Source organism: Chelon labrosus, assembly GCF_963514085.1.
Source record: "Chelon labrosus genome assembly, chromosome: 17".
NCBI classification, from domain to species: domain Eukaryota; kingdom Metazoa; phylum Chordata; class Actinopteri; order Mugiliformes; family Mugilidae; genus Chelon; species Chelon labrosus.
Window position 1 is genome coordinate 2,635,170 of NC_140350.1, and position 23,589 is coordinate 2,658,758.

The window sequence follows — 23,589 nt, forward strand, 5'->3', positions numbered from 1 at the left end:
TACATAAGGTGCTTGGTCACAGTAGCTCAGTTACATATAAAAAAAACACTTGAGAACCACAAGTAAAAAGAAAAATAGGTGAAGGTAGTTTAAAAAATGAAATAATTAAAAAAAAAGAGATATATGTTAAAATCTAGTAAAAAAAATAAAATACTATAAGCAATATTTGCATATGACCAAATGTACAAGAAAGAGACTGAAGTAAATCTATATTATATACATAGGAAGGATTAATAAGATGCAATAATGTGCATTAACATTAATAACATGGAGTTGTCTGTTACAGAAAGGTGAGTTGGTGTGCAGCTGGACAGAGTAGGGTACGAATGATGTCCTGTAGCGTTCACTGTGGGAGTGGGGTTGGATGAGTCTGTTGGAGAATGAGCTCTGCTGCCCCTCTGTAGTCTGGTGTAGTGGGTGTGACGGATTGTCCATGACGGAGAGCAAGTAAATGCCCTGGGGTGAGTTAAATGAATCATTTTATTTTTGTTATTTATTTTGATGGATTTATTTGCAGTTTGCCATGGTTAATCTACAGATTGTCAATTAGTGATCACACACGTGTAAACCCATGATTCAGACGTGTCCACATTCCCAGTGAGTTAATTTGCTCTTTTTATGTCACACAAGCCAAAAACAACCACACAGCTACACATTCCAAATAGTATGTCTGATCTTGACTCAAAAAAATAAACTTGTTACATTGTTACAGTCTCTGTGTGTGTCAAAACTGTAAGATGGTGTAGTAAGGCCACCTTATGATGAGGGGCTGATGATTTATCAGTATCTACAGCTCAGTCTTATACTTTTGATTCTCACACACTAGAAACTCAACAAACACCAAGGTGTGTTAGGGGAAATATTTAATGTCAGTATTTTTTTTTTGTCAGAGTGACACACACAGCTGTGCAGCTGTGATTTGCAGAGCAGGGTCTGTGCAGGGGCAGCAGAGCAGAGCAGAGCAGAGAGGGGAGGGGGGTGTTAGGAGAAATAACCAACAAGGAAACCACTTTCAGCTTTGCTCCTGCACCGCCTGGCTGGCCTGCAGCCAGGTTCCTCCAGAGAGGGTTGGCTCACCCCTTCTCCTCTCCTCCCTTCTTTCTCTCCCAAGCCCACATACGCACTCTCTCTAACTCTCCAAAGCAACAGGCGAGAAGACGAAGGAAGAGCGACAAAGGCGAGGGCAACTTCAGCAACTTTTGGAACGAGGGCAACGAGAAACTTCCAAAGATGCCAGACGTGTGGGTTTTGCAGACGGATCACCTGGGAACGCGAGGGAAGTGATTTTCTTTTTCCTCAAGGAGAAAACAGGAGGGGGGACGCGCTTTTTTTTCCGCCGCATGATACACGAAAAAAAAAATAAAAAAAATAAAAAAATACAAAATCTGCCTCTGTTAACAAAGCGGGCGCTTTGGAGCTGGAGCTGAACCCCTCGGCTTGTGGTTTAATGTCCCCGGGTCTCTGTGGAGGGCAGTGAAGGATGCCAGGATGCCCTCTCTGATCCCCCATCTGCTTGTCATCTGGCTGAGCGTCCACAGGCTGGCGTGGTGCACGGAGCGCTCCTCCACACGGGAGCGCTTCAAGGTGGTCATCGCTCCCCTCATCTGCAAGCGGATCTGCCTGAAGGGACAGTGTCAGGATACCTGCGAGCAGGGCAACAACACCACGCTGATCGCGGAGAACGGACAGGCGGCCGACACGCTCATCGGCCAGGGCTTCAGGGTCGGTGAGTAACCGAGGCAGGCTGAAACAATGCTGTTTATTTATGAGAGGATATAAATAGGCCGCTGCGATTAACCAATAGTGCTGCCCTGACCTCTGGGTTTATAGGCTTCCCTCTATGTGGAGAATCCGAGGTGAGCTGAGAGGCCTGTTTGTGTGCTCATAAATGAACTTTTTGTGGACAATGAAGTTTCCAGTTACTACTATGGAACTCCATAAAATGCTTCAAATTGAACCAAATTATATACTTACCCCGTTTTAATGTCTTTGCAAGGCAGCAGTGGAAAAAAGCATCAAGCTGGAGTGGTCCGTTAGTTTGACAAGGCCCATTTGTGCTGCATTATAAGGGAAACACTTCTAGCTCTAACATTAGAGAAAAGGTAATTTGAATAACATGACTCCTTAGGCAGAATGACTGCGTTCAGCTTCTTCAGGGTTCACTTGAAGTTAGGAGAGGTGGCAGAGCTACTCAGGACCACGATTTAAAATACTAGGCAAAGAGTGTGAAAGTAAAGGTAGTCACGCCACCATGGTCTCTATCAGCGTTCTGCATTCATTAACATTTAAGTAGCATTTAAATATTGTAGCAGACAGAATTAGAGCTGATCTCGCTACTTTTATTAACTTCACTGTTTACTCTATAACAACTGTTTTTTTAATCAGTCACTATGTCGCGACAGTTTAATCTCCTGTAAAGTTACTGTAGCTGTCAGATAAATTGTTAAAATTGCACTCTCAAATAATGTGGAATCAAATCAAATCAAATCAAGATGCTCACGTAAAAGAAAGACGACACTTAAGTGAGCACTTGACTACATTTACTTGACGTCCATCACTGTAACAAAACGTTAACGTGCTGTGAAGTAAACTGGAAAAAAAGTTAAGTGGAGTTGAGAAAAGGTAGAATTTTAAATGGAAATAACACAATATACAAAAGACACAAGTGGCTGTCCTTTATTTCCGTTCCACGTGTCTTTACAGCATCAATCTGTGACCTCCTGTTAGTGATTCATAACCCCACAATAACCAGCACAAACAAAAATCTGCTATATTTATTCCTTTATAGCTTCCTCCCTTTAAAGGTCTATATCATCTTTATAACTTGTACCATTGTGATCCCAGATATCCTCCATGAGTTCATTAAGACTCAGACTGTGTCAAGTGGGTAGAAACGCCGCTCCGCAAATAAATAGGTAGCTCGGCTGAGGTGAGGGTGGGTTTACCTTCCACTGCGTCGCTGGAAAACGCTCCAGCGTTTAATTAGTAAGGCGAGGCTCATTACATGGCGTATAAATGTACTCTTAAAGTCTATACCTTCCCCCCCCCCTCGACTCCAGTGTCTGCCTGGCACGAGCTGGGCCTTTTCTAGCGCTGTATCAGATCAGCTGTGGTGGGACATGGAGCCTGGCGGTCTACGTAAGACTCCGGCCCAGAAATGGGTTTCACTGATCGTCTTTGCTTACGTCACTCAGTGGAGAGAATTAGAGAGAGACTGAGCTTTAAAAAATGACACATGTGGTCCAAGAGCTTTTGTTCAGCTTTGTTTGTCTCTGTTTCACCAACATTAACACACAAGTCAATAATACCATAGTACTTGTCAGTCACCATAATGATATGGCCTCATATTTCTGCCTCCAGAACCAAATTCTTTCCTCAAAACTCACATATTTCTATCTATAAAAAAACATTTTCCAAATTCTTCTGGTGATTCTGTCCTGGTTGGATGCTTACACGTGTTTTTATGTTCGGATTCTGAAGGTTTTAAGCAACCCCGAAGTCAACAGCAGAGTGAGTAAGAATAACTCAGGGTTGCGGCGTTTAGCGCAGAGAAGTAGTAGCTACACAGATGCAGGCTCTCCAGCAGTTTTCTTTCATATGCCCATGTGGAGGTGAGCAGGCTGGATTTAATCGAGGTCAAGCGATTCCCACTCGTGGCGCCGTGACACTATTCTTCCTCTTTGACACAGCGGAGAGTCAGACAGTTGCCTCGGACACCAGTCTTCCCCCTTCTCCCCCCGACTTCCCTGTGGCGCGTCACGTTTTGGTGCTTCTGTGGCAAATAATTCAGGAGAGACATTAAATTCCCGGAATGCCTCGCGCTGCTTCACATTTGGTCTGGATAAAAAAAAAGAAGAAAAAAAACCCAACAACTTCCATACGCTGACCCGTCTCCAGGATATCACAGTCAGAGGATCTGAAAAGAACCTTGCTAAACTATATGAGCTCATTCGGAGGGGGATAGAGGGTTCCACTGCTGCCTGGACAGGAGGTGTGTGTTGTTCAGTGTGAGTGCTGGAATGTGGTGTGGACAAGTGGAAATTTCTCTCTCCCGTGTTAAAACGGCCGCAGCTATAGCAGCAACAATATGAAGACTTTTCCATATTTGAGAGTTTGTGATGTCAGCGAGGCCCAGAAATATAAAAGAGGAAGAAATGGAGCTCTTGTTAGAGTATGCAGGAATAGCTTTCAGTCTTTTCAAAATCTGATAAACAAAGAGGTTAAAGACCAAAATAACTGCCAGGTTTTAGTTGTGATCTCATTCTGGGATGTCTGCCAGCAGATAAATATAGTTTTATAGCCAAAACTTTGACAGTAACAAAGAGAGAAAAACCTTCTGAAAATCATTTTTTTTCTTCTTTTTTTTTTACTTTGTTAGAGAAGGTTGACATGAGAAAGTGACGGAAAACGTAAGGACCATGACGAACTCTCATGTCCCTGGTTTAAACAGACAGAACGTATCAGTGCTGGCGGAGGTTTTTGCTTCTGAGAAAGGAATGCTTGGAGTTTTTAACGGTTGTATTTAAACCCAGAAAAGCAAGCAGAACCCATTTGATAGCTTTGGCTCCACGGATGGTAATGTCAGTCTGTAAAACCAGTTTGCACCATGACTTTGTTCAGACTTGGACAAATCCTCCTGACGCTGCACCATGCACCACGCTGCTACCTGGTACAGACATTCAAGGTCTCCTGAGGATGAATGTGGTGGGAAGCAGGGCTTGCCTCCAGGCTAGAGGGAGTCGGGTGATAATTCTCTGTAGGTTTGTCACAATGCAAAGCGACACCCTCCACGTAGCACTTGAGCATCTGATCCTTTACTGATAAGCATAAAATACTAAACTAATACACTGAACAGTTTCTCCCAGCTGTTTTCCTGAGTAGCTTTGTTTGCATACAGCGGCAGTCATCTTTCATTTTTAAAAATCATAACCATCAATCATCTAAATTTCAATCAGTAATAAATGTGAATAATGGCCTCTTTGATGTGAGCAGGGTGTGATTATGTCGTTACAGACAGGCAGGCAGACCTCCTAGATGTTCAGACGGAGCACATCGTCTCAGTCTGGATTACCTGCGGCACATGAGGACAAATCACACGCGTGACATGCGGCTCCTTTGTAATTTATGTCCTGTTTGAGAGAGCTGCACACAGACAGAGATTAGAGAAAATCTGTTATGGTTTAAAAAGAGGCAGTTAGAGCCAGTGTCAGTTTGTTAAATATAATCAGAGCAGTGTGCACTGAAAGGACAGATATTTAATCTCTGCAGCCGGATTAAAAATATATAAAATATTCTCATACGTCTCCAGGGCAATCCTTGCGCAATTAATAGATCTGTAGTTCACTGTACTCTTCCTTAAACTGATGAAAGCGGGGGAGGTTTGAAACCCTTCCAGGCGTGTTGGCAGGCAGAGAAAAGCTGCTGCAACATACAGTATTCCCTTTTCTTGGACTCCACGTGTAAGTCATCACAGGAGTCTTTATCTGTTGGGCCAGAGGCATTGTTATAGTTTATGCGGGGAATAAAAGAATGAGTGCATCCTGCTCAACTATGACTGCTGCATTTATTTTATTGTATGGCACAGCAGAGTTAAATAACTACATTCTTTTTTCACACTCTCTTCTTAATCTCTCCTGAACCTGGACTTGTTTATTGGCAGAAAACTGTCTTTGTAACAATCTCTATGGGTTTGGGTGATAAAACAATGGAAGGGCTAACTTACTATACATCATCTTTTTCATCCTCCACATTTGAAATCTGCCTGTAAATAGTTGGAGACTAGGAATAGAAGGTGATAGATGCTTATATGCTCCTAGGAGACTGAGTGCTCCTTAATGCGTGCGTCAGGCTTGTATTTTTAGTAGTCCTCAATAGATAAGCTTTCAAAATAAACTGGTTACATACTTGGTTGTCCTGACCGAAGCGAATAAGTCTATTTTTTTCCTGCCGTTGCAAGCACAGAAGCATCCCATATATCAGCCTTGCTGACAGCTGCTGCTTGAATCCCAAACAGCCCTCTGAGCTTTGTTCCACTTCTGCATCTCAGCGGCATCTCGTCTTTATCGGGACTCCAGACGCCCAGGCTGCTCCAGATTCCTGGCTTTTTCTGGAATATCTAAAAGTGTGGGGCCTCATGTTGCACAGGAAGTGGTCTTATCATACCCCAGTCAGGGCTTGACTCCCCTAAAACGAGCACCATGAGAAGTGTAAATGGTATTTCAGGATTCCCCATGTGGTTTTGTATTTAGAGTAAAGTGACAGTAGTAGCTTTGTGGTTTGTTTTGGTTTTCCCTTGGCGTGGGTCAGAGGTCCATGGGAGCTTGAAAACAAAGACAAGTCAGTTAAATACAGTGGACAGGGGCTGGTTCTGCTTTCTCCCTATTTAGGGAGTTGAGTTTATTTTACCTTTGAAAGCCCTCTGCTCTTCCCCACACACTCTTCTTTCTGCCGTGCCAAGTTTTGGAGAAGGCGGTCTAACACAGGCAACCAAAAACCTGCAGCACTCCGGATTTTTGCCACAGGTTGGCCTGACCTCAGAGGCAGAGCTGGGCATGGCTCCCGTGCTCACACCCATCACGAACACACGTTTGCAAAGGGGGGGGGGGGGGGGGGGGGGTCTCAGGCACATTCACTTGCAGTTTATCAATCACGAAAGCGTCTTACCTTTGGCGAAATGAGTCTCGCATGGCTTTGCACGGCTTTCCGTCACGCTCTTGTCAAGGCTGAGATTTAATATTTATGGATGCGCATTCTGTCGCCTCTCCCTGTCTATTTATGCTGGTTGGGAAAATAATACATGGGGTTATTTGGAGCCCTCTGTTCTCATTAACCTTTTACTGTTGTTGCGCAAGCGTGATGGCTATATAGAAAATTGGAATATGAGCATTGGATGTGTTTATGAATAGAATGGAGTCATTTATAAACGTGAGCCAGGTCATAAAAAGTCAAGGTAAATATCACAGCTGAGTCTTGATAAAACCTGGAATCATGGTGTCTCCAGGCCTTTAGTATATGTCCTTATTAATCTAAAGGTTCTAACAGTAACCTTCATTCATTCATTTTACTGTGACCTTCTCTAAAAGATCATAGGCTGTTAAAAGTCCTAAATCCATTGTCGGCTCTCTTCTAAGTCATCACTTTCTGGGAAAAACTAAAAAAAAACCTCCTATAAAATAAAGTTTGGAAAACAAAGTGGCAATTAGAGGTGTTTTTATTTTAAATGTCACAAGGGAACAGGGTGTATATTTGCATATGAGTGTGCTCGAGTGCACTAAACCCAACTTAAACAAACAGCCCTCTTTGCCATCTTTGACACTCTCCTCCCATTTGCGTAGCAAGGGGGAGAAACGGAGCAGTTATTTAAAGCCACTGAGAGGAATGCGAGCGCTAGGGACTGCACCCACAACGCGCGGGACCCTGTAGCTGTAGCGATTAGCCAGGGTAAACAGAATAACACGGACTCTGCCAGCGCTGCCTGCTGCCATGGCCCGAGAAATTGCAGCTTACAGATGTTACCTGCCACGCGTTCCGGTGCTGACTATCCCGCGAGGCAGGTTTCTGACATAATCTCAGCAGAGCACTGTCAGCACTCCTCTACCTGTCTGCCCTCCAGTCCTTATAGCCAAGTGTCTTAGATAGTCATTACATGACATCATCTGCATAGGTGCCAAGATCCTGTCTGACTCCATGGCTCTCTTTCCTCAAATATCCTTGCCAGAGGGCAGTGACAGTGTAAAACTGGATTTGTGCCCACCCAAGAGCTATGTAAACCACATTGCATATTTCCATGACATGTGAAAATCACATTGTGCAAAGCAGAGTTTGATTTAGATTTGGATAATTACTACCCTTCTCTCTTAGAGCCGTTCCTCATCTTCTCATCTGATGGTGGCTGCTTCAGGAGGAGTCTGCTCGTACCGTCGTCATCGTCCAGTTTCTGTAACGTTAACAAACTGTTGTTCTAGGCCGACTGTGAGAGGTAATGAATGCCTTTGGCGACAGCGCTCGACTCAGGCAAAGGGCAGCGCTATTGTTTGGATAGCTGAGGCCGAGGCCACTCAGGGGTTGACAGAAAGTACTGCAGAGGAGGAGGAGGAGGAATGCATACCCAGGTTTGTGTTTTCAAAAGGCAGTGATTATGTCATTTACTCCCAGTGTCTGGGTCAGCTGCAGGAGTCTGACCCACTTCATACGTCGCTGCTCGCTTCGTGTGGTATGCGGTCTCACAGTGCCAGTTGATGGTAGGTGTATTTGGAGACGTGGTTTTGTGCTTTGGTGCTGATGATAAAGGGAAGCGCATCATGTGATGGTAGCCATTCCTCTATTCTCTTCTGAGACAGTGGCTTTGGTGGCAAGTGTGTTTTCGGTTCATGGGAGCCAGTGTTGTTTAGTCACTTTGCTCTCACGTCATGGTAGTAGAAAAATAGTATAAGGAGGAATACTTTTAAACAGTGACTGTATAACGTGACAGTGAGGTTAGCATCCGTCACTGGAGCTTCTTGCAGCGTATACCCACCTGTACTGTATGACCAATGTTTCGGTTTCTCAAAATGTTCAACCTCAAGATTCTCAAAGCCTTTTTAGTCCAAAGGCATGTGAATGAAACAAAGCTACAAGTGGTTACATTTTGATGTAGGATACTTGTTCGGTACATATTCTACCAAAGAAAAGTTTCTACTAATTAATTCTGATCATTTCTTCCACTGAGTTTTAAAAGTCAGTGTCTGCGCAGGATAACAATTGGAAAACTCCCCCAGTGGAAACATGACTCGTGGTTGTATCAGTGCCTATTCCTGCATCTGCATCAACCAGCGAGATCATGGAAACAATCGCATATCGACCAGTTTTAAATCAGTGGCTTGATTCAGACACGGTTTGAATCATAGTGAAAGTGACTCAGTGGACATCGCCACTGGTTTTGGTGTCTGAATGTTGCAGAATGGGTAAGTTGTAAGAAAGGGACAAATCAGATTCGGGCCTTTGTATCGTCTGTACGGTTGGGGATTTTGTCTTCAGTAGCTTTCAGCTCGACGAGCTGCGGTTTGGAGGGCTGTAATTTGTTGTTTTGCGCTAGGAGGGTGCGGCTGAAAGGACGCTGTGGAGGGAGGGGGCTGACGATGCGTCATCTCCAGACAGACAGACAGGAGTGAGTGGGTGGGTGCGTTTTCACAGGCCATTCAAAGGGCAACATTTTCTTTCTTTCTTTGAATATGAAAAATATCTTTGTGAGTGTAGCCCTGTGCGTTTTTATGAGCATACATGGTTTCTTTTTCACGCGTGCCCTTCTGGTTACACTGGGCTTGCTTACTTAGCAGCTGAGGAATGTCCAGTATGTTTTTTCTGAAAGGAAAAAAAAGTGTCTGGGAACCACACTAATCCCACTGAAATGTCACATCATTCGTAGAATCTCTTCCTGACTTGCAGATATCCAATATAAATGACAAATGTATGGCCCCCCTGCTCCTCTAGGAGCATATTGGGACGTTTTTGTTGAGAGAGCCCTCAGCCTGTCACATGAAACACTAGTGATAAGAGCTCAAAGGCAAAGAGACTCCCTGCCTCCTGTCTCCTCACGCAGTGCAGTTCACCCTTCAGTGCTGTGTGGGAAAATTATACGTTTCTTGAGTCTTGGAACATACCAGCAATATTAAATTAGGTTTCAAAGCATGACAGCAAAGGATAAAATCAACTTTGAATGTTTTCTTAGCTTAACTGCAGCCATATTCTGGATTTATATAGCAACATATCTAATGGCAGAGCAGCATGTCTTCCTTCAGACTGGTAATTACAGTGAATAAAGTTAACTCTTTGTGAACATCTAAAAGATGTAAATGCTCGATTGTTCTCAGCTGTCTCCATTTTCTTTGACTGGAGCATGTGGAAAATAATGCTGAAGATAAAGTCCAACCCCCACACCATTCAGAGCCAGCCCTGCTCATGCCTCACATTCATTTGCACCACCAAATAACTCTTAGGCACGTTTGATTTTTAATAACACACCACCTCCAGTCTCAGGAATGTGTGAGATCTGTAATGACAAAGGTGTGGTGCAGAGTGGAAGGCGGCTGCCTCAGAGACGCTGAACTAACCTACAAACAATCAAGGAGCGATTTTGGATCATAAATTCTTCTAATGAACTCCGAGGTGACGATTTTAAGAGAAAGTCAGCTGGAAAGTAAAATCCTAGCTATGATCTCAACTTTGAGGCTTTCTGCTCTCCTCAGCATGTAATGCGGTGCAGTCACCTAACCACAGCAGCTCTCCAGCACGATACACCCTCCGCGTAATGGCACTCACACATACACAAGATCTGCAGAAAACATTAGCCTGTGCATAGTATGTGTGACTCCAGCTTAAATGAAGGAGGCAGATGTGAAGTAGAGGAGCTCGATATATTATGTTATTTTAACACACAAATTAGTCAGTCCTCCCACAGCTCTCAAGACAAATAGACACAACACAGCTAATCAAACACAATCCAATGATGAGGATAATGCAGGCATGAAGTGCAGCTGTCATAGCACCTGTTGTTGGGAGATTTGACTTGACACTGGGCTGAAATGAACCTGGAAGCCTTCAAAACCTCATTTTAAATGGATTTTAGTGGACGACTGAATCAAATAATAGACACAGACATGAATATTGTAAACTCAAGCTCTTGTAATGTCTGGAAAAATGCATTTAATTGCATTTCATTTCAAAACAGTAGAAAAAGAAAGAAAATCCCCCTGGCCAAAACTGAACAGACCTGAAGTTAAAGTGCCATTTTAGGTACTTTAAGTATGAATAGATTTAGTTTTATTTGTTTGTGTTCCTAGTTGTTCCTAGTCTCACCTGCTGTTGCTGTTATACAGTATATAAAGAAAGATTACACATCTATAATCAGATTCTGCACTTATAATTTAGTGTAAGTTGCACATTGTAGTGATGCCATCTCAGTTTGCACAACTTTAAAAGAATATTTTTTCATCCTTTCATCCTCCTATACAGCCAGGAGACAATAACAAAGCATCAAATTTTCCCCAGAAACCTGGACAATCTTTTAGGCCAAGGCTACATAAGCCTTAATGCCTTTCATTTCCTGTTTGAGTCAACAAGTGGATAAAACTGTGTTTGATGAGTCAGTGTAAAACTGACCAGTCATAGAAGCAACTGCATGATGCACCAGACATGATGCACCAAACTGAACGTGCCAAACAGGACATGTGTGAATAAGCGGTGGATATAACAGAGCTGGCATGACTGAGCTGCATTAAATCCTGAACGGTTTCTCGTCCGTGTCGTGAAATGTATTTTCTCTGTAATCAGCTCTATGTCATGCAAAGCGCCACACTGGCCTTGTCACAACATCAAAGGGTCTCATTCACAGGACCCTCAGCCCGGTTCCCACCCAAGAAACATAACCCAAATATGAAATTTGATCCTCCTTCCCTTCCTTTGTGTGTAGTTGGTGTAGCACTGGCTACATCAGAGCGCCCGGGCCTCGTTCAGACACCATCCCAGCCAGACGAGACCTCAGTCCAGACTTTGCCTTCCGTATGTCGTCTCCCCCGTCTCTGTGGGTTTTGATTGTGTAATGACATTTGGAAGGAGGTTCTTTCACTCTTTTTCTGTGTCTGCAATCTCAATTTTCAACCCCCACATCTTTCCCACTTTCCTCTCATTCTAAATCCAGTGCTGAGGTGAAATGTGAACCATGGAAACTGGAGCTCTTATGTCAGAGGAAGTCTGAGTTGAGTAGGCGACTTTTTTTTTTGCTGCAACGCTTGAACCTTCCAGCTCGATTCTGCATGTTGCTGCCTGCACCCGGGCCTAATGATTCGAGACCGCTGTCACATGAGAAAGGCTGCTTCTGAAGGATCCTGCTTGCTTCTGATTTAAATTATTGTATCCCACTAGTTGGGTGTCTCATTGAGGCTCTTTCATTTTTCTGCCAGACTTTCACTATGTGAGGATGTCCCTGCTGTGTTTAAAGTGATCTAGTCCCCTAATTACGCCGCAGCCTAGACTCACTGGCAATACGCACCTAATTACTTCCATGTGTACACTCTCGGCTCAGCAGTAGAAAGAGGCCCCTCCTCTCCTCTCCTCTCCTCTCCTCTCCTCTCCTCTCCTCTCCTCTCCTCTCCTCTCCTCTCCTCCTTAAATATTTTGACGGACAAATTTGGTGTGCAGTAGGAGAAAGAAGTAACTTAGAGGTCCAGTGTTTATGCGGCTGTGGTCATTGGTGAATGACACAATAGAGACTGTATTTACAAAGGAGATTACGATTCAGGTTCAAATAGTGTCAAGAAAAGAGACAAAACCTAACAAACCATAGTGAAAACAAGGGAATTACACCAACTGTATAAAAGTTTTGGTCTAAATTGTAAAAGAGGAAAGAATATGAATAAACTGATTGGATAAAGTTAAGTTAGGACAACAATAGAGCTGAATAATGAAACTACTTGGCCAATTGAAGTCTTGTTCATGTCTGGTTCTGACCAGATAGACAGCAGAGATGCAAATAACTAATATTTTCATTCATTCATTTTTAATTTTTTCTTGATTTATTGTTAACATTTCCCCTAGTTACTGCTGAAGCTTGACCAGTTGTATGTATTCAGTTTGCTATAAGACCAACATCAACGTAAGATAAATTTAACATAAACATTAGAAAAACTATGTGAAAAGCTGGAACTTGTGAAGCAAATAAAGATTAACCCAGCTCATTCGGGGGACACATGTGCTTGAGGTCAGCCAGGTAGAGACAGAAAAGGAGAGAGAAGAGAGGGCAAGACGAATTTATACAGTCCATCTGCATGAGAGACTGATGATGAAAAAAAAATGAATAGAGTATAGAGTGAATAGAGTCATTGTAAAAAGGCTTAGTGGGTAAACAGTGTGCTCATAAAGATACCGTGCATGGTACTGTGTCACTGACAATAGTCATTCTATTACAGGCATAAAGTGTGAATATACACCGACCTGCCACAACATTAAAACCACTGACAGGAGAAGTAAATAACAATGATCATCTTGTGACAATCCAGTCTTCTCCTGGGAAACGTTTGGACCTGGCATTCATGTGGATGTTACTTAGACATGTAGCACCCACCTAGACCAGACCAGGCACCCCCACCCCATAGCAATGACACTCCTTGATGGCAGCAGCCATCCCCAGCAGGATGCAGCCTGACACACACACAAAAAAGGTTTAGGAACATCTCAGAAAACATGAAAAACAGCACAAGGTGTTGACCTGGCCTCCAATTTCACTAGATCCCATACTGATCAAGTATCTGTGTGATGATCCACAGAGGCCCCTCCCCTCAGCCCATAGGACCCAAAGGCCCCCATTGAAGACATCCTGTTTCCAGACACCACAGGACACCCTCAGAAGGCCCATGTCCATTCTCTGATGAGTCACAACTGTTTTGGAGACACAAGGGAGACCTACACAATATTAGGAAGGTGGTCATAATGTTATGCCTGATCAGTGTACATATATGAGGTATCATATACTGGTTGGAGAATTACACATGGCATTTAGGTAGGAGTAGATAACCCTAAGCAATGAGTGCGGGGCAGGGCCACAGTTGAAAAGCACGTGCTTCACTGGTTAAATAACTCACAGTGAATGATGAATTTGCTATTGCTGGACCAGCCACAGTTAATCAGATATTCATGATTGAAAAGAAAAGTGTGTTGAGTTTTCTGCAGTTTTCTGTGTTAATTTAGGATTATGTCATTTCAGATGTTTGGCTGCTTTGATGAAATATACATGCAGAGTAAGCTATTTAAACATGTATATTGGCTCAGGTATTTCCTTCATGAACTATTGCTTCTCTGCCAGTAGTACTGTTCGGTTTAATCTTTCTCTGGATTCACCTCCGCTTGCTGTTTTCCTCACTGCCCTGCTCTCTCTCTCTTTCTCTCTCTATCAGTTTCCTCTGATTGTTCTATTGTGGGAATTTCAAAAAGCTCTGCGCTTAAATAAACACAATGGGAGACTCAATAAAACTGCAGTGAATACTGTATGTGCCATGAACCTCTCTCCAGCCTGCAGCTTTCCCACAGATTTCAAGATCTTTCCCATATGTTGGAATGAAGCTGTTATACAGATCAATGACTTTACCTGCTTTCCTGCTCAGCCAGCCGGCTGCAACGACATGTCAGTGCAGTTCAACGTGAATATTTTACGCGGTCCTCATTATGCCACAAGCTTTCCTGTCTGTCGGCCTCATTTATGTTTTTAATGCTAAATCACCTGCTTGTTCACATGATCATATAAAAGTCAGTCTCTCTCTGAACTCAAATCAGCAATTTAAGTCTCATGAGACACATTATTTTATAACCACTCTCAAGCTTTTGCCACTTACGTTTAGACATTTTTCTTCTCAATCTGAGTTAATTCATGAGGATGAACTTGTTCATTTCTGCATGACTAATTCTTTCTTGTTTCTCTCTGCAGTCGTGTGTCCCCTGACGTGTATGAATGGAGGAGTATGCAGCTCACGGAAGCACTGCTTGTGCCCTCCCGGCTTTACCGGTCGTCTCTGCCAGTTTCCACTCCAGCAGCAAGCTCAGGCAGCGCGAGGCAACAAGCAGCCTGTGTACCCCGTACACCTGAAGCCAGACGGCCAGAAACATGAGCAGTTAGGGATCGGGCGCACGCAGTTGACGCAAACCCACTCCGTCTTCACCCTACCCATTTCGCACCACTCATCAGAAGGTATTTATCATTTGCTGCAGCATTCATCAGTTGCTTCATGATACATTTCATTCCACTGATATTCACCTTTCCTCTGCTTTCAGTGCAGATTAATGTACGTGTCCACCACACGCCGGACACTTCTGTAGTCATTCACCCCCTTGACCAATCAGATGTCAAGCCTCCTCACAAGACAGGGCCGCGCCTGCTCCCTCCGAGGCACAAACCAAAGGGGCGCTGCTTCCAGGAGACCACTCCCAAACAAGCCGTGAGTTGATAAATCCTGAGCCTGACACACAGGCTTGTCATGTCCGCTGATAACGTTTCTCTTTCTCGTCGCTTTAGTGCAACAGCACCCCGCTTCCTGTTCTGACCAATCAGGAGGATTGCTGTGGCAGTGTGGGGAATTCATGGGGACAAAACAAGTGTTACCAGTGCCCCAAACTACCAAGTGAGTTCCACTGTACTTCAAGTAAAGCCTCCCAAGCCACACCAAATCACTTTTTTTTTTCTTCATAGATGACATACAGTCTGTGTTCAGTTATGTCAAGTTTTTATAATCAGATGTGAATTAACATTTTTGTGCGATCAACAGCTTGTGTGTTCCTGGGATTGAATTACTGTTTATTGCACCTAGATCGTCAGGCACTCCCACTTATTTATACCTTCCACCTCGTGAAATTATGGCCCTGGATTAAAACAATTCACTTCATACCCCTATAAAAATGAGCACATGAAAGTTAGTGGTGAGGTGGAGTAGGGAGTGTGTGTGAAATTGTGGGAAGGAGAAAACGGAAGAAATTACGGGAATTACACACAGACAGTGAGACAGAAAAAGAGAATGTGGAAAATAACCCTCTACTTAAGCGTGTTCCTATGGGCCTGCCCAGTGCAGGACTGTCATCACTTTGCAGAAGATTGAATTTCAAGAAAATCTTGGCTACTCACGTTTTTTCCACTCCGCTATTATTCCGTCTCCCAGACCTGGCTCAGACAATGCAGCCTTTGACAAAACCTGATACTCTTCGTCTGGTTAGTTTTCAGATAACTGTGTTCTTGCCTAGAGTGCTGTCTGTTTTGTTATGTACGTGTGCATGATCAAGATCCTCTTTTTTTTTTTTTTTTTCATGAAAAATAGCAAACCTGTGATCTTGCCTCTCTTTTCTTTGTGCTTTCACAATGTGCCGTGCTCCCACAGCTATGTAATAAAACTGCCTTACATGTTTTCACTCCCTTGTGGAAAATTAGAACAGACTTCTGTGTCAGAGTTTCAAGGCTCACACAGGGTAAGAAAAAGAAGAAGAGTGTTACGTTTTTTTTTTTAGTTCAGACCTCATGAAAGACTTTTTTTTCAGTCTATTGTATTACAAACTACACTTTAAGAAAGGCTCCATAAAAACTACCATTAGAAAAAAAAAATGGGACAAAATGATAAAACTGGATCACATTTTGGGAAATATGCAGATTCTGGAAGACAACTGTGGCTGTCAAACATGACAGCGACTGCTCATATTAACTTCAGTTAAGCACGAATACTAGAAACACCTGAATCTCTAACATTTTTATTCAATGGAGCTTTTCTTGTAGACAACTTAAATATAAATGTATTTTTGTTTCCTTCGAGTTACATGAGTTAACTAGCTAGTCTGTTTTCTGTCTTACTGAACTGGCTGCTGGCTGTCATCTGTGTGACAGATTGAGATGTACTACCCGTCTCATCTTACTCTCAATCATCAAGCTACTAAGCTTATTTCTCAAAAACCGTTGTCAGAGTTGGTCATAGGAGCTTCAGTAGCTTCCACACTGCAGAAGCATGCCAAAAAATGCAATACTGCCTCCAAAGTCGTTTTTCTGTGTTTAAGGGATATACACATATGAAATATACAGACGACTGTCATGGACAATGTTTTTGCCATAATTTAGTTTCTTATGTTTTCAGATTTGTGCCAGGGAGACATAATGGGGTCAAGTAGTCAGTTTTAAAAGCACTGGAAAATATCTTTTTTTTTTTTTTTTTTACTTTGGATAGTGTAGGCTTAGCTTTGTTAGGATGTTTTCATGCCTAGTTTGTTGTTTCCAAAATTGGAAGCACCCAAACAACCCGTACGGGTGACGCTATGCTTCAAACAAAAACAAATGGGATGTCATGAATTCTACAAATCGGGAATCACGTGAACATGAACCCCTTGCTCAGGCTTTCTTTGAAGGCTTTGATGGTGTTACATTTGTTGAAAGATGTGTTGAAAGGTGATTGCGTAGTTTAAAGAGCGTGAGAGAAAAGTTTAGACGTTTGAACGCATGGCCACTGGCTGTGCAAAGGGGATTCAGAAAAAAACACCTTGTGGGTGCCTAGAAATGGTGTAACATTTTCAAATCGTCTTAAACATCAGACATTTCCACGTACTGCAGAAATCGGTAAATATTAACTTTATGCAGCCTCAGTGCTTGGAGTTGCTTCAGTTCCGTGTATTATGCTGCGTTTTACACTACTGGCAAAAAAGCAACAGGCTCCAACCTGTTCCATTTCAACGGAAGTTACAACTGGTGTCAGAAACATGTCTATTATTGTATTGTGTGCTTGTTTCATTTTTTTAAATTTAGAACGACACAGCGATGTTAACGGGCGCTTGAGCAACACTACAATTGACCTACAATTGTCTGTTTTGAAACAATGTGGAACTGCAACCTTTTTAAATTGCAAACTAGTTAAGGCCTTTGCAGTTAGACTTTTTTTTATATCATCTTGCAGCCATTCCAATTGGTTTTCTCAGGTGTTTCCCTCTTTTCTTTGTGTCTTCTCCTCCCTCAGATGCATCAGTCAAACAGACTATTGTGGAGGAATACGGCTCCACCTGTCCACAAGGCTATAAAAGATTCAACAGCACTCACTGTCAAGGTAACACCGACAGGTCCGGTTAAGAGCTCAGTTTGGAATCTCCCTTGTTGTTAACATTTCCAGTTGTATGTACTAAAATATTTATGTAGAAAACTACAGTTCCTTTCTTGTTTTCTTTTCTTTTTTACACTTCCTCTCCTGACCTCGAAGACATCAATGAGTGCTCCATGCAGGGTGTCTGTCAGAACGGAGACTGTCTGAACACACTGGGCAGTTTCAAATGTTCCTGTAAGTCTGGTTACACGTTGGAGAGGAATCGATGTGTCGGTGAGTAAGAGGAATCTCTGCGTATCCACTTGAATGATGTGAATGTTTTATTCCCAAGTTTTCCGTTCAGATACTGCAAAATGAAATCCTGTTGTCTCCCATGTTAGAGTCTCCAGCTGAGCACGGACAGTGCTTCCGGATAGCATCTGAGACCAGGGGCTGCGAGCACCCGCTGCTGACCCAAATCACCCAGGAGATGTGCTGCTGCACGGTGGGCAAAGCGTGGGGCCGTAACTGTGAAAGATGTCCTCAGGTGGGCACAGGTGAGTGATTGTCAATGGGCATGACAGCTGTCGACCTGTAAACACATTTTACAAACACAGTCGCTTCAAGTCCCCATGAAACAGCTCGAGGAGTGCAATTTGCTTCAGGACATTAGTGTCTTTCCTGTAAAAACAGGGAGCTCGGCAGGCTGCCCAGTCTGCTGTGATGCCTGAGCAGGGACTGCTAATACATGTACGAGCAAAGAACTGAAGCTGGAAGGTCTTCTGTTAAAGGGGGACGCAGGAGGACATGAAAATTTGAGACGTACAATTAGTACACGCCTCCTTTTTCTGTTTGACTCGATACTGGACATAGCATATGAAATCATCATTGAATCAGAATTTATGGGGACTTTAAGAACACAGGACAGACATTTGACCCCAGATTTCCTCTGTATGTGATGTAATAGTTCAAGGACTTCATGCAGCTCAGTTGTGTGTTGTTGTTTACATGGAGAGTTACTCATTCTTGTTGAGGACACTCTTCTAAACATGGAAATTCTGCAGCTATTTTCATCGACGTTTGCTTCTCCAGCGTCTAAAAAGTGAAGACTTTACCCAGTCAGTGTAAGGGCTTAAGTGTTGGGCTGTAAAATAAAGTATTTGATGGCAATCAACTGGTAAATAATTAAGATAAACAGCTGACTAATTAATAATGAAATAAATCATTAGTTGCAACCCTACTCAGTCTTTACTTAATATTTCTCAAAGGAAACAATAGCTGTTGGGATCATGTTTTTCCATTGTATAACTTTTTGGGATTTATAGTGAAAAGAAATGCATTCTAACATAAAAGTCTTTCTCTAAATCTTAGCTTCATGAAGGACAAAGTTCCCATTTGTTGTTGTCATAGTGCATAGTGTACCTAATGGACTGGCCTCATATATTTTATGTAGTTCAGGATGTTTCTATCTGTAAATATTAAAGTGATTCAGAAATAAAGTAACAATAAATCCCTCTGTTTTTTCGCCATTCAGTGGCCTTCAGTAAGATCTGCCCTGCTGGAAAAGGCTACTTTCTTCAAAATATCAGAGAGACCATCATGTTTCAACCCAACCCAGACATAGAAGGTGAGTCCTTCAGGATTCGTAAAAGGAACCAAACATTTTTACGTGTTTGTGTCAACAGATCATGTGAATTCACAGTTCTTAATTACTCTCTATCACTTTTCCCTTCAGAACCAGAGCGGACGGTAAGAGGCTGTTTCTGTTTTTAATGTAGTGATAGTAGGTGGTCATTCTTGCTGCTGTGGAATCTAATTTTCTCTTTCATTCAGGAGACGACCACAGTGCAGCAGGCTTCCACCAGCACCAGAAGTCCTCGTGTGCCTGGTAAACTCACCTCTAGTGTTAGACGTAACGCCCTAAAAAGTTACAGTTTATGCTGATGATGTGAAAGTTTCTTTCTTGCTGCTAACTGCATCAGTAGATAGTGTAAAGAAATATTCCATGTGTGTTGACAACAAAAACACCAGGACTAAAGTTCAACATGTCATAGTTCCTCCAAAAGGTTCTCTACCTCATTTCTCCTCTGTTGGATCCACAGTTGTTAAGCCCACCCCTCCACCAATCATCCGAATAACCCCAGGCAATGACCCCTTCGAAACACAGACAAAAGTCTTCCGTGAGTTTCACACAAAACCTCGAACTGACTTTAAAATCTATCCTGCATCAAAGAGTTCCACTTGTAAATGCTGGTTCATGTTTCATGCGCCTCAAAACTGAAAAAATCAAGGTCTCCACATTCCTGAGTGAGAGAAGATATTGTGATGCGCTTTGGGTTCATTTCACACAAATGACATGTTGACTTTCTCCATGCAGTACATAGCATTTAGCGATTTTCAACACAACAACATGCTAGAAATAAATAGAAGCTAGTCCACTATGTTTAACATGGAGTCCAATCTAGTCTGATGCATGCTTTTTAATGATTAACTGAAGCTTTTGGGCATGTTGTGTGTATCCAACCATGAAGCATGAACCAGCCTTAAGGCTATGTTCACACTCTTTCTGTCTTATGGAAACCAAGTGTTGCCATAACTACTCTGTGCAGGTATTAAAAAGCAGGTTATGTGACATACACTGCATTTCCATAAAAAGAACAACATTACCCCAATGTTTGTGTTTCTGCTGCTTCCTCATTCTTATTCTGGTCTGTCTTGTGTGCTGATTTTAGCGTTTTTTGAACTACTCCTTAAGATATTTAAAATTTCCATTTCGACATCTGTTATTGGCTTTTATATAAAAGTAAAACTGCAGTAGTGTGAACATGGCCAAAGACGGAAAATGATAGACATGGAATTGATGTTAGCAGCTTATTCATACAAATATTAAATAATAATGTATTATGTAACATCATATATCTATGTGTCTATAAATATTTGCATGGATATACAGTGCTACTTAAAATAATTTTCTCCATTTCTGGCGATTTTCACATGAGTCTGAAGAGTAGACAACGAGAACCCAATCAAACAAATGAAACTGAAAAATTGTACTTTTGTTTAATCTAAGCGATATTAGATATCTGTGAGTGCAAAAGTAAGCGGACCTCTAGAATCCTAAGTTGATTTCAAGGCCAAATAAGAGTCCATCTGTTCAGATGTGTTTCCAATCAATGTAATGAGACTTGGTAACTTCTAACCAACTAAAGGCCTCTCTCACATTGGCTAATGTTAATGTTCATGAATCCACCATCAGGAGAACACTGAACAACCATGGTCTGCATAGTAGAGTGGCAAGGACAAAGCCACTACTCTCCAGGATGAACCTTTCTGCCTATCAGTTGCTTGTGGACAAGCCACAAGACAATTGGGAAAATGTTTTGGAAAGATGAGACCAAAGTAGAATTGTTTGGTTTAAATGAGAGGCTCATATCTAGATATGGAACAACACTGTATTCATGAGAACCTCATCCTGCCCGTGAAACATGGGGGTGGTAATATCCTCGTTTGGGCCTATTTTGCCGCATCTGGACCAGGACAGCTCACTATCATTGATGGACCAATGACTTCTGAATTATACCAGTGAATTCTAAAAGAAAATGTGAATCTGAAGAGGAAATGGGTCATGTAGAGAGACAACAACCCCAAAAACACAAGATGAACAAGAACTTAAAAAATTTTAAATAAAAGTGTCTAAAAACAAAACAGTAAAAAGTATAAAAAACAAACAGTAAACAGTAATAAAGTGATAAAGTAATAAGACGCATAAAAATACTGCACTGGATTATTGCAATGAATTATTGTACTGAATTATTTCACTGGATATTGCATCATCCTCAAACCTGACAACAGACTATTTGCAGTTCAGAAGTCTTATGGCCTGAGGTATGAAGCTCTTGCAGAGCCTGGCTGTTCTGCACCTCAGGCTGCGGTACCTCCTCCCAGAGGCCAGCAGAGAGAACTGTCTGTGATGTGGATGTGTGCAGGCTCTGATGATGTTTTTCGCTCGCTACAGACAGCGTTTGGCACCGATGTTCTTGATAGAAGGAAGAGAAGTCCTGATAATCTTCTCTGCCATCCTCACCACTCTCTGGAGGCCCTTCCAGTCTGCAGCTGAACAGCTGCCGCCCCATAGAGAGATGTCATTGGTCAGTATACTCTCTATGGTGCTCCGGTAGAACATGGTGAGGATGTTGGCAGACAGATGTATCCTTCTCATCCTGCGAAGGAAGTGCAAACGCTACTGCGCTCGCTTTATCAGAGATGTGGCATTCTGGATCCAGGATAGCTTGTTTGGTATGTGCACCCCCAGGAACTTGGTGCTTTCTACCACCTCCACTTCAGTGTTATTAATAATCAGTGGAGAGTGGCAGGGTGGGCTCTTCCTGAAGTCAACAATGAGTTCTTTTGATTTGTTGACATTCAGTAGAAGATTGTTCCACCTGCACCATTCAGCCAGATACGGCACCTCCTCTCTGTAGGCCTTGTTGTTATTGCTCCAAATCAGGCCCACTACTGTAGTATCATATGCATTTGAGGAGGTGTTCTTCCCCCACGCGCACGGACTGAGGCCTGTCGGAGAGGAAGTCCGGGATCCAGTTGCACAAGATGGAGTTGAAGCCCAGGGGTGCCAGTTTGCAAACCAGATGCTGGGGAATAATGGTGTTGAATGCTGAACTGAAATCAGCAAGCAGCATTTGCACATGAGTGTTCTTCAGGTTCCAGATGGTTAAGGCTCAGGTGGAGTGCAAATGAAACTGCATCCTATGTAGAGCGGTTGGACAGTAAGCAAACTGGAACTGGTCGAATGTGGAGGGGAGGTGGGAGGTTATGTGCTGCTTTATCAGGCCTCGAAACACTTCATCATTATAGGAGTCAGTGCTACGGGGCTATAGTCATTTAGGTTGGTTATTGAGGACTTTTTTGGCACTGTTGTGATAGTGGCCTGGTTCATGGAGGTGTTATAAATGTCTCTCAGAACCAGCTGGTCCACACAGATCAGCAGTTACTGGAAACATTTAGTTGCTGTTATTGCTGCTCAAGGGGGTCACCTCACAAATATATACAAATGATTCATTTTCTTGTATAAACAAACATCAGCGCATAATATTTGTGTTTCATTTGTTTGACTGGGTTCTCTTTCTCTACTGTCAGGACTTGTGTGAAATCTGCTCATGTTCTGAGTCACTTTTATGCTGAAATGTAGAATACTCTGAAGTATTTATATGATGCCAATCCACTTTGTTTTCCCTCCCTGTAGCAGAGACAGATGAATGTGGACTAAGCAGAAACATTTGCGGTCATGGAGAGTGTGAGAACACCCCGAACGGCCACATCTGTCGCTGTCACCCCGGCTACCGTTTCAACCCGCAGAGGAACATCTGTGAGGGTAAGAGACAATGCTGGAGAACCTCAGCTGTCTGTCTGTAATATTCAACAGCGTCTCCATCATGTGCCGTCGTTCTGCTTTTCTCTCCCTCCTGTTCAGATGATAATGAATGTGAGTCAGAGCCGTGCGGCCACGGCAGAGGCCTTTGCGTCAACATGGATGGATCGTACAAATGTCTCTGTCGCCCGGGCTATAAACACATGGTGCAGCATGGGAGACTTAAGTGCATAGGTAAGTTAGGTTGAGATGTTGCAAATGTAAAAATGTCATTTTTCTCTATATGTCATTAGGTTCTGCATTAGCTTTGACCTTTATTGTTGTTTTGCAGACGTGAATGAGTGTGCCAAGCAAGACATCTGTGGTGTCGGAGGCCAGTGTATAAACCTACCAGGTTCATACAATTGTGAATGTCGCAGTGGCTTTAGGAGCAAATCAAACCGTCATCCAGCCTGTGAAGGTACAACAACACTGATTATTATGACCACTTTCCACTGACAAAACACTTATTAACTGTGTGTGTGTCACTGTATTTTGCTTACACCTGTCTGTATGTGAATATACAATTATGCCCCAACATGTTTGCAAAAACATATAGATTTTTGTTTTATACAGTGGCCTTAAACATTGATCTCACTGTAA

The 23,589-nt window shown here is 42.7% G+C and overlaps 1 protein-coding gene across 2 annotated transcripts in view; it reads left to right on the forward strand.

The window, feature by feature from the left end:
* Positions 1-1,058: 1,058 nt before the first annotated feature.
* Positions 1,059-23,589, forward strand: part of ltbp3 (latent transforming growth factor beta binding protein 3) — a 33,007-nt gene continuing 10,476 nt past the window's right edge. For both annotated transcript variants that reach the window (XM_084564650.1, XM_084564651.1), the window contains exons 1-14: positions 1,059-1,726; positions 14,453-14,713; positions 14,797-14,960; positions 15,038-15,143; positions 17,502-17,588; positions 17,739-17,855; positions 17,963-18,118; positions 19,096-19,188; positions 19,297-19,310; positions 19,395-19,449; positions 19,664-19,741; positions 22,822-22,950; positions 23,050-23,181; positions 23,279-23,407. In XM_084564650.1, coding sequence (XP_084420776.1) covers positions 1,489-1,726; positions 14,453-14,713; positions 14,797-14,960; positions 15,038-15,143; positions 17,502-17,588; positions 17,739-17,855; positions 17,963-18,118; positions 19,096-19,188; positions 19,297-19,310; positions 19,395-19,449; positions 19,664-19,741; positions 22,822-22,950; positions 23,050-23,181; positions 23,279-23,407 — 1,759 coding nt within the window. In that variant the 5' untranslated portion in view covers positions 1,059-1,488. The remainder of the gene's footprint in view (positions 1,727-14,452; positions 14,714-14,796; positions 14,961-15,037; positions 15,144-17,501; positions 17,589-17,738; positions 17,856-17,962; positions 18,119-19,095; positions 19,189-19,296; positions 19,311-19,394; positions 19,450-19,663; positions 19,742-22,821; positions 22,951-23,049; positions 23,182-23,278; positions 23,408-23,589) is intronic.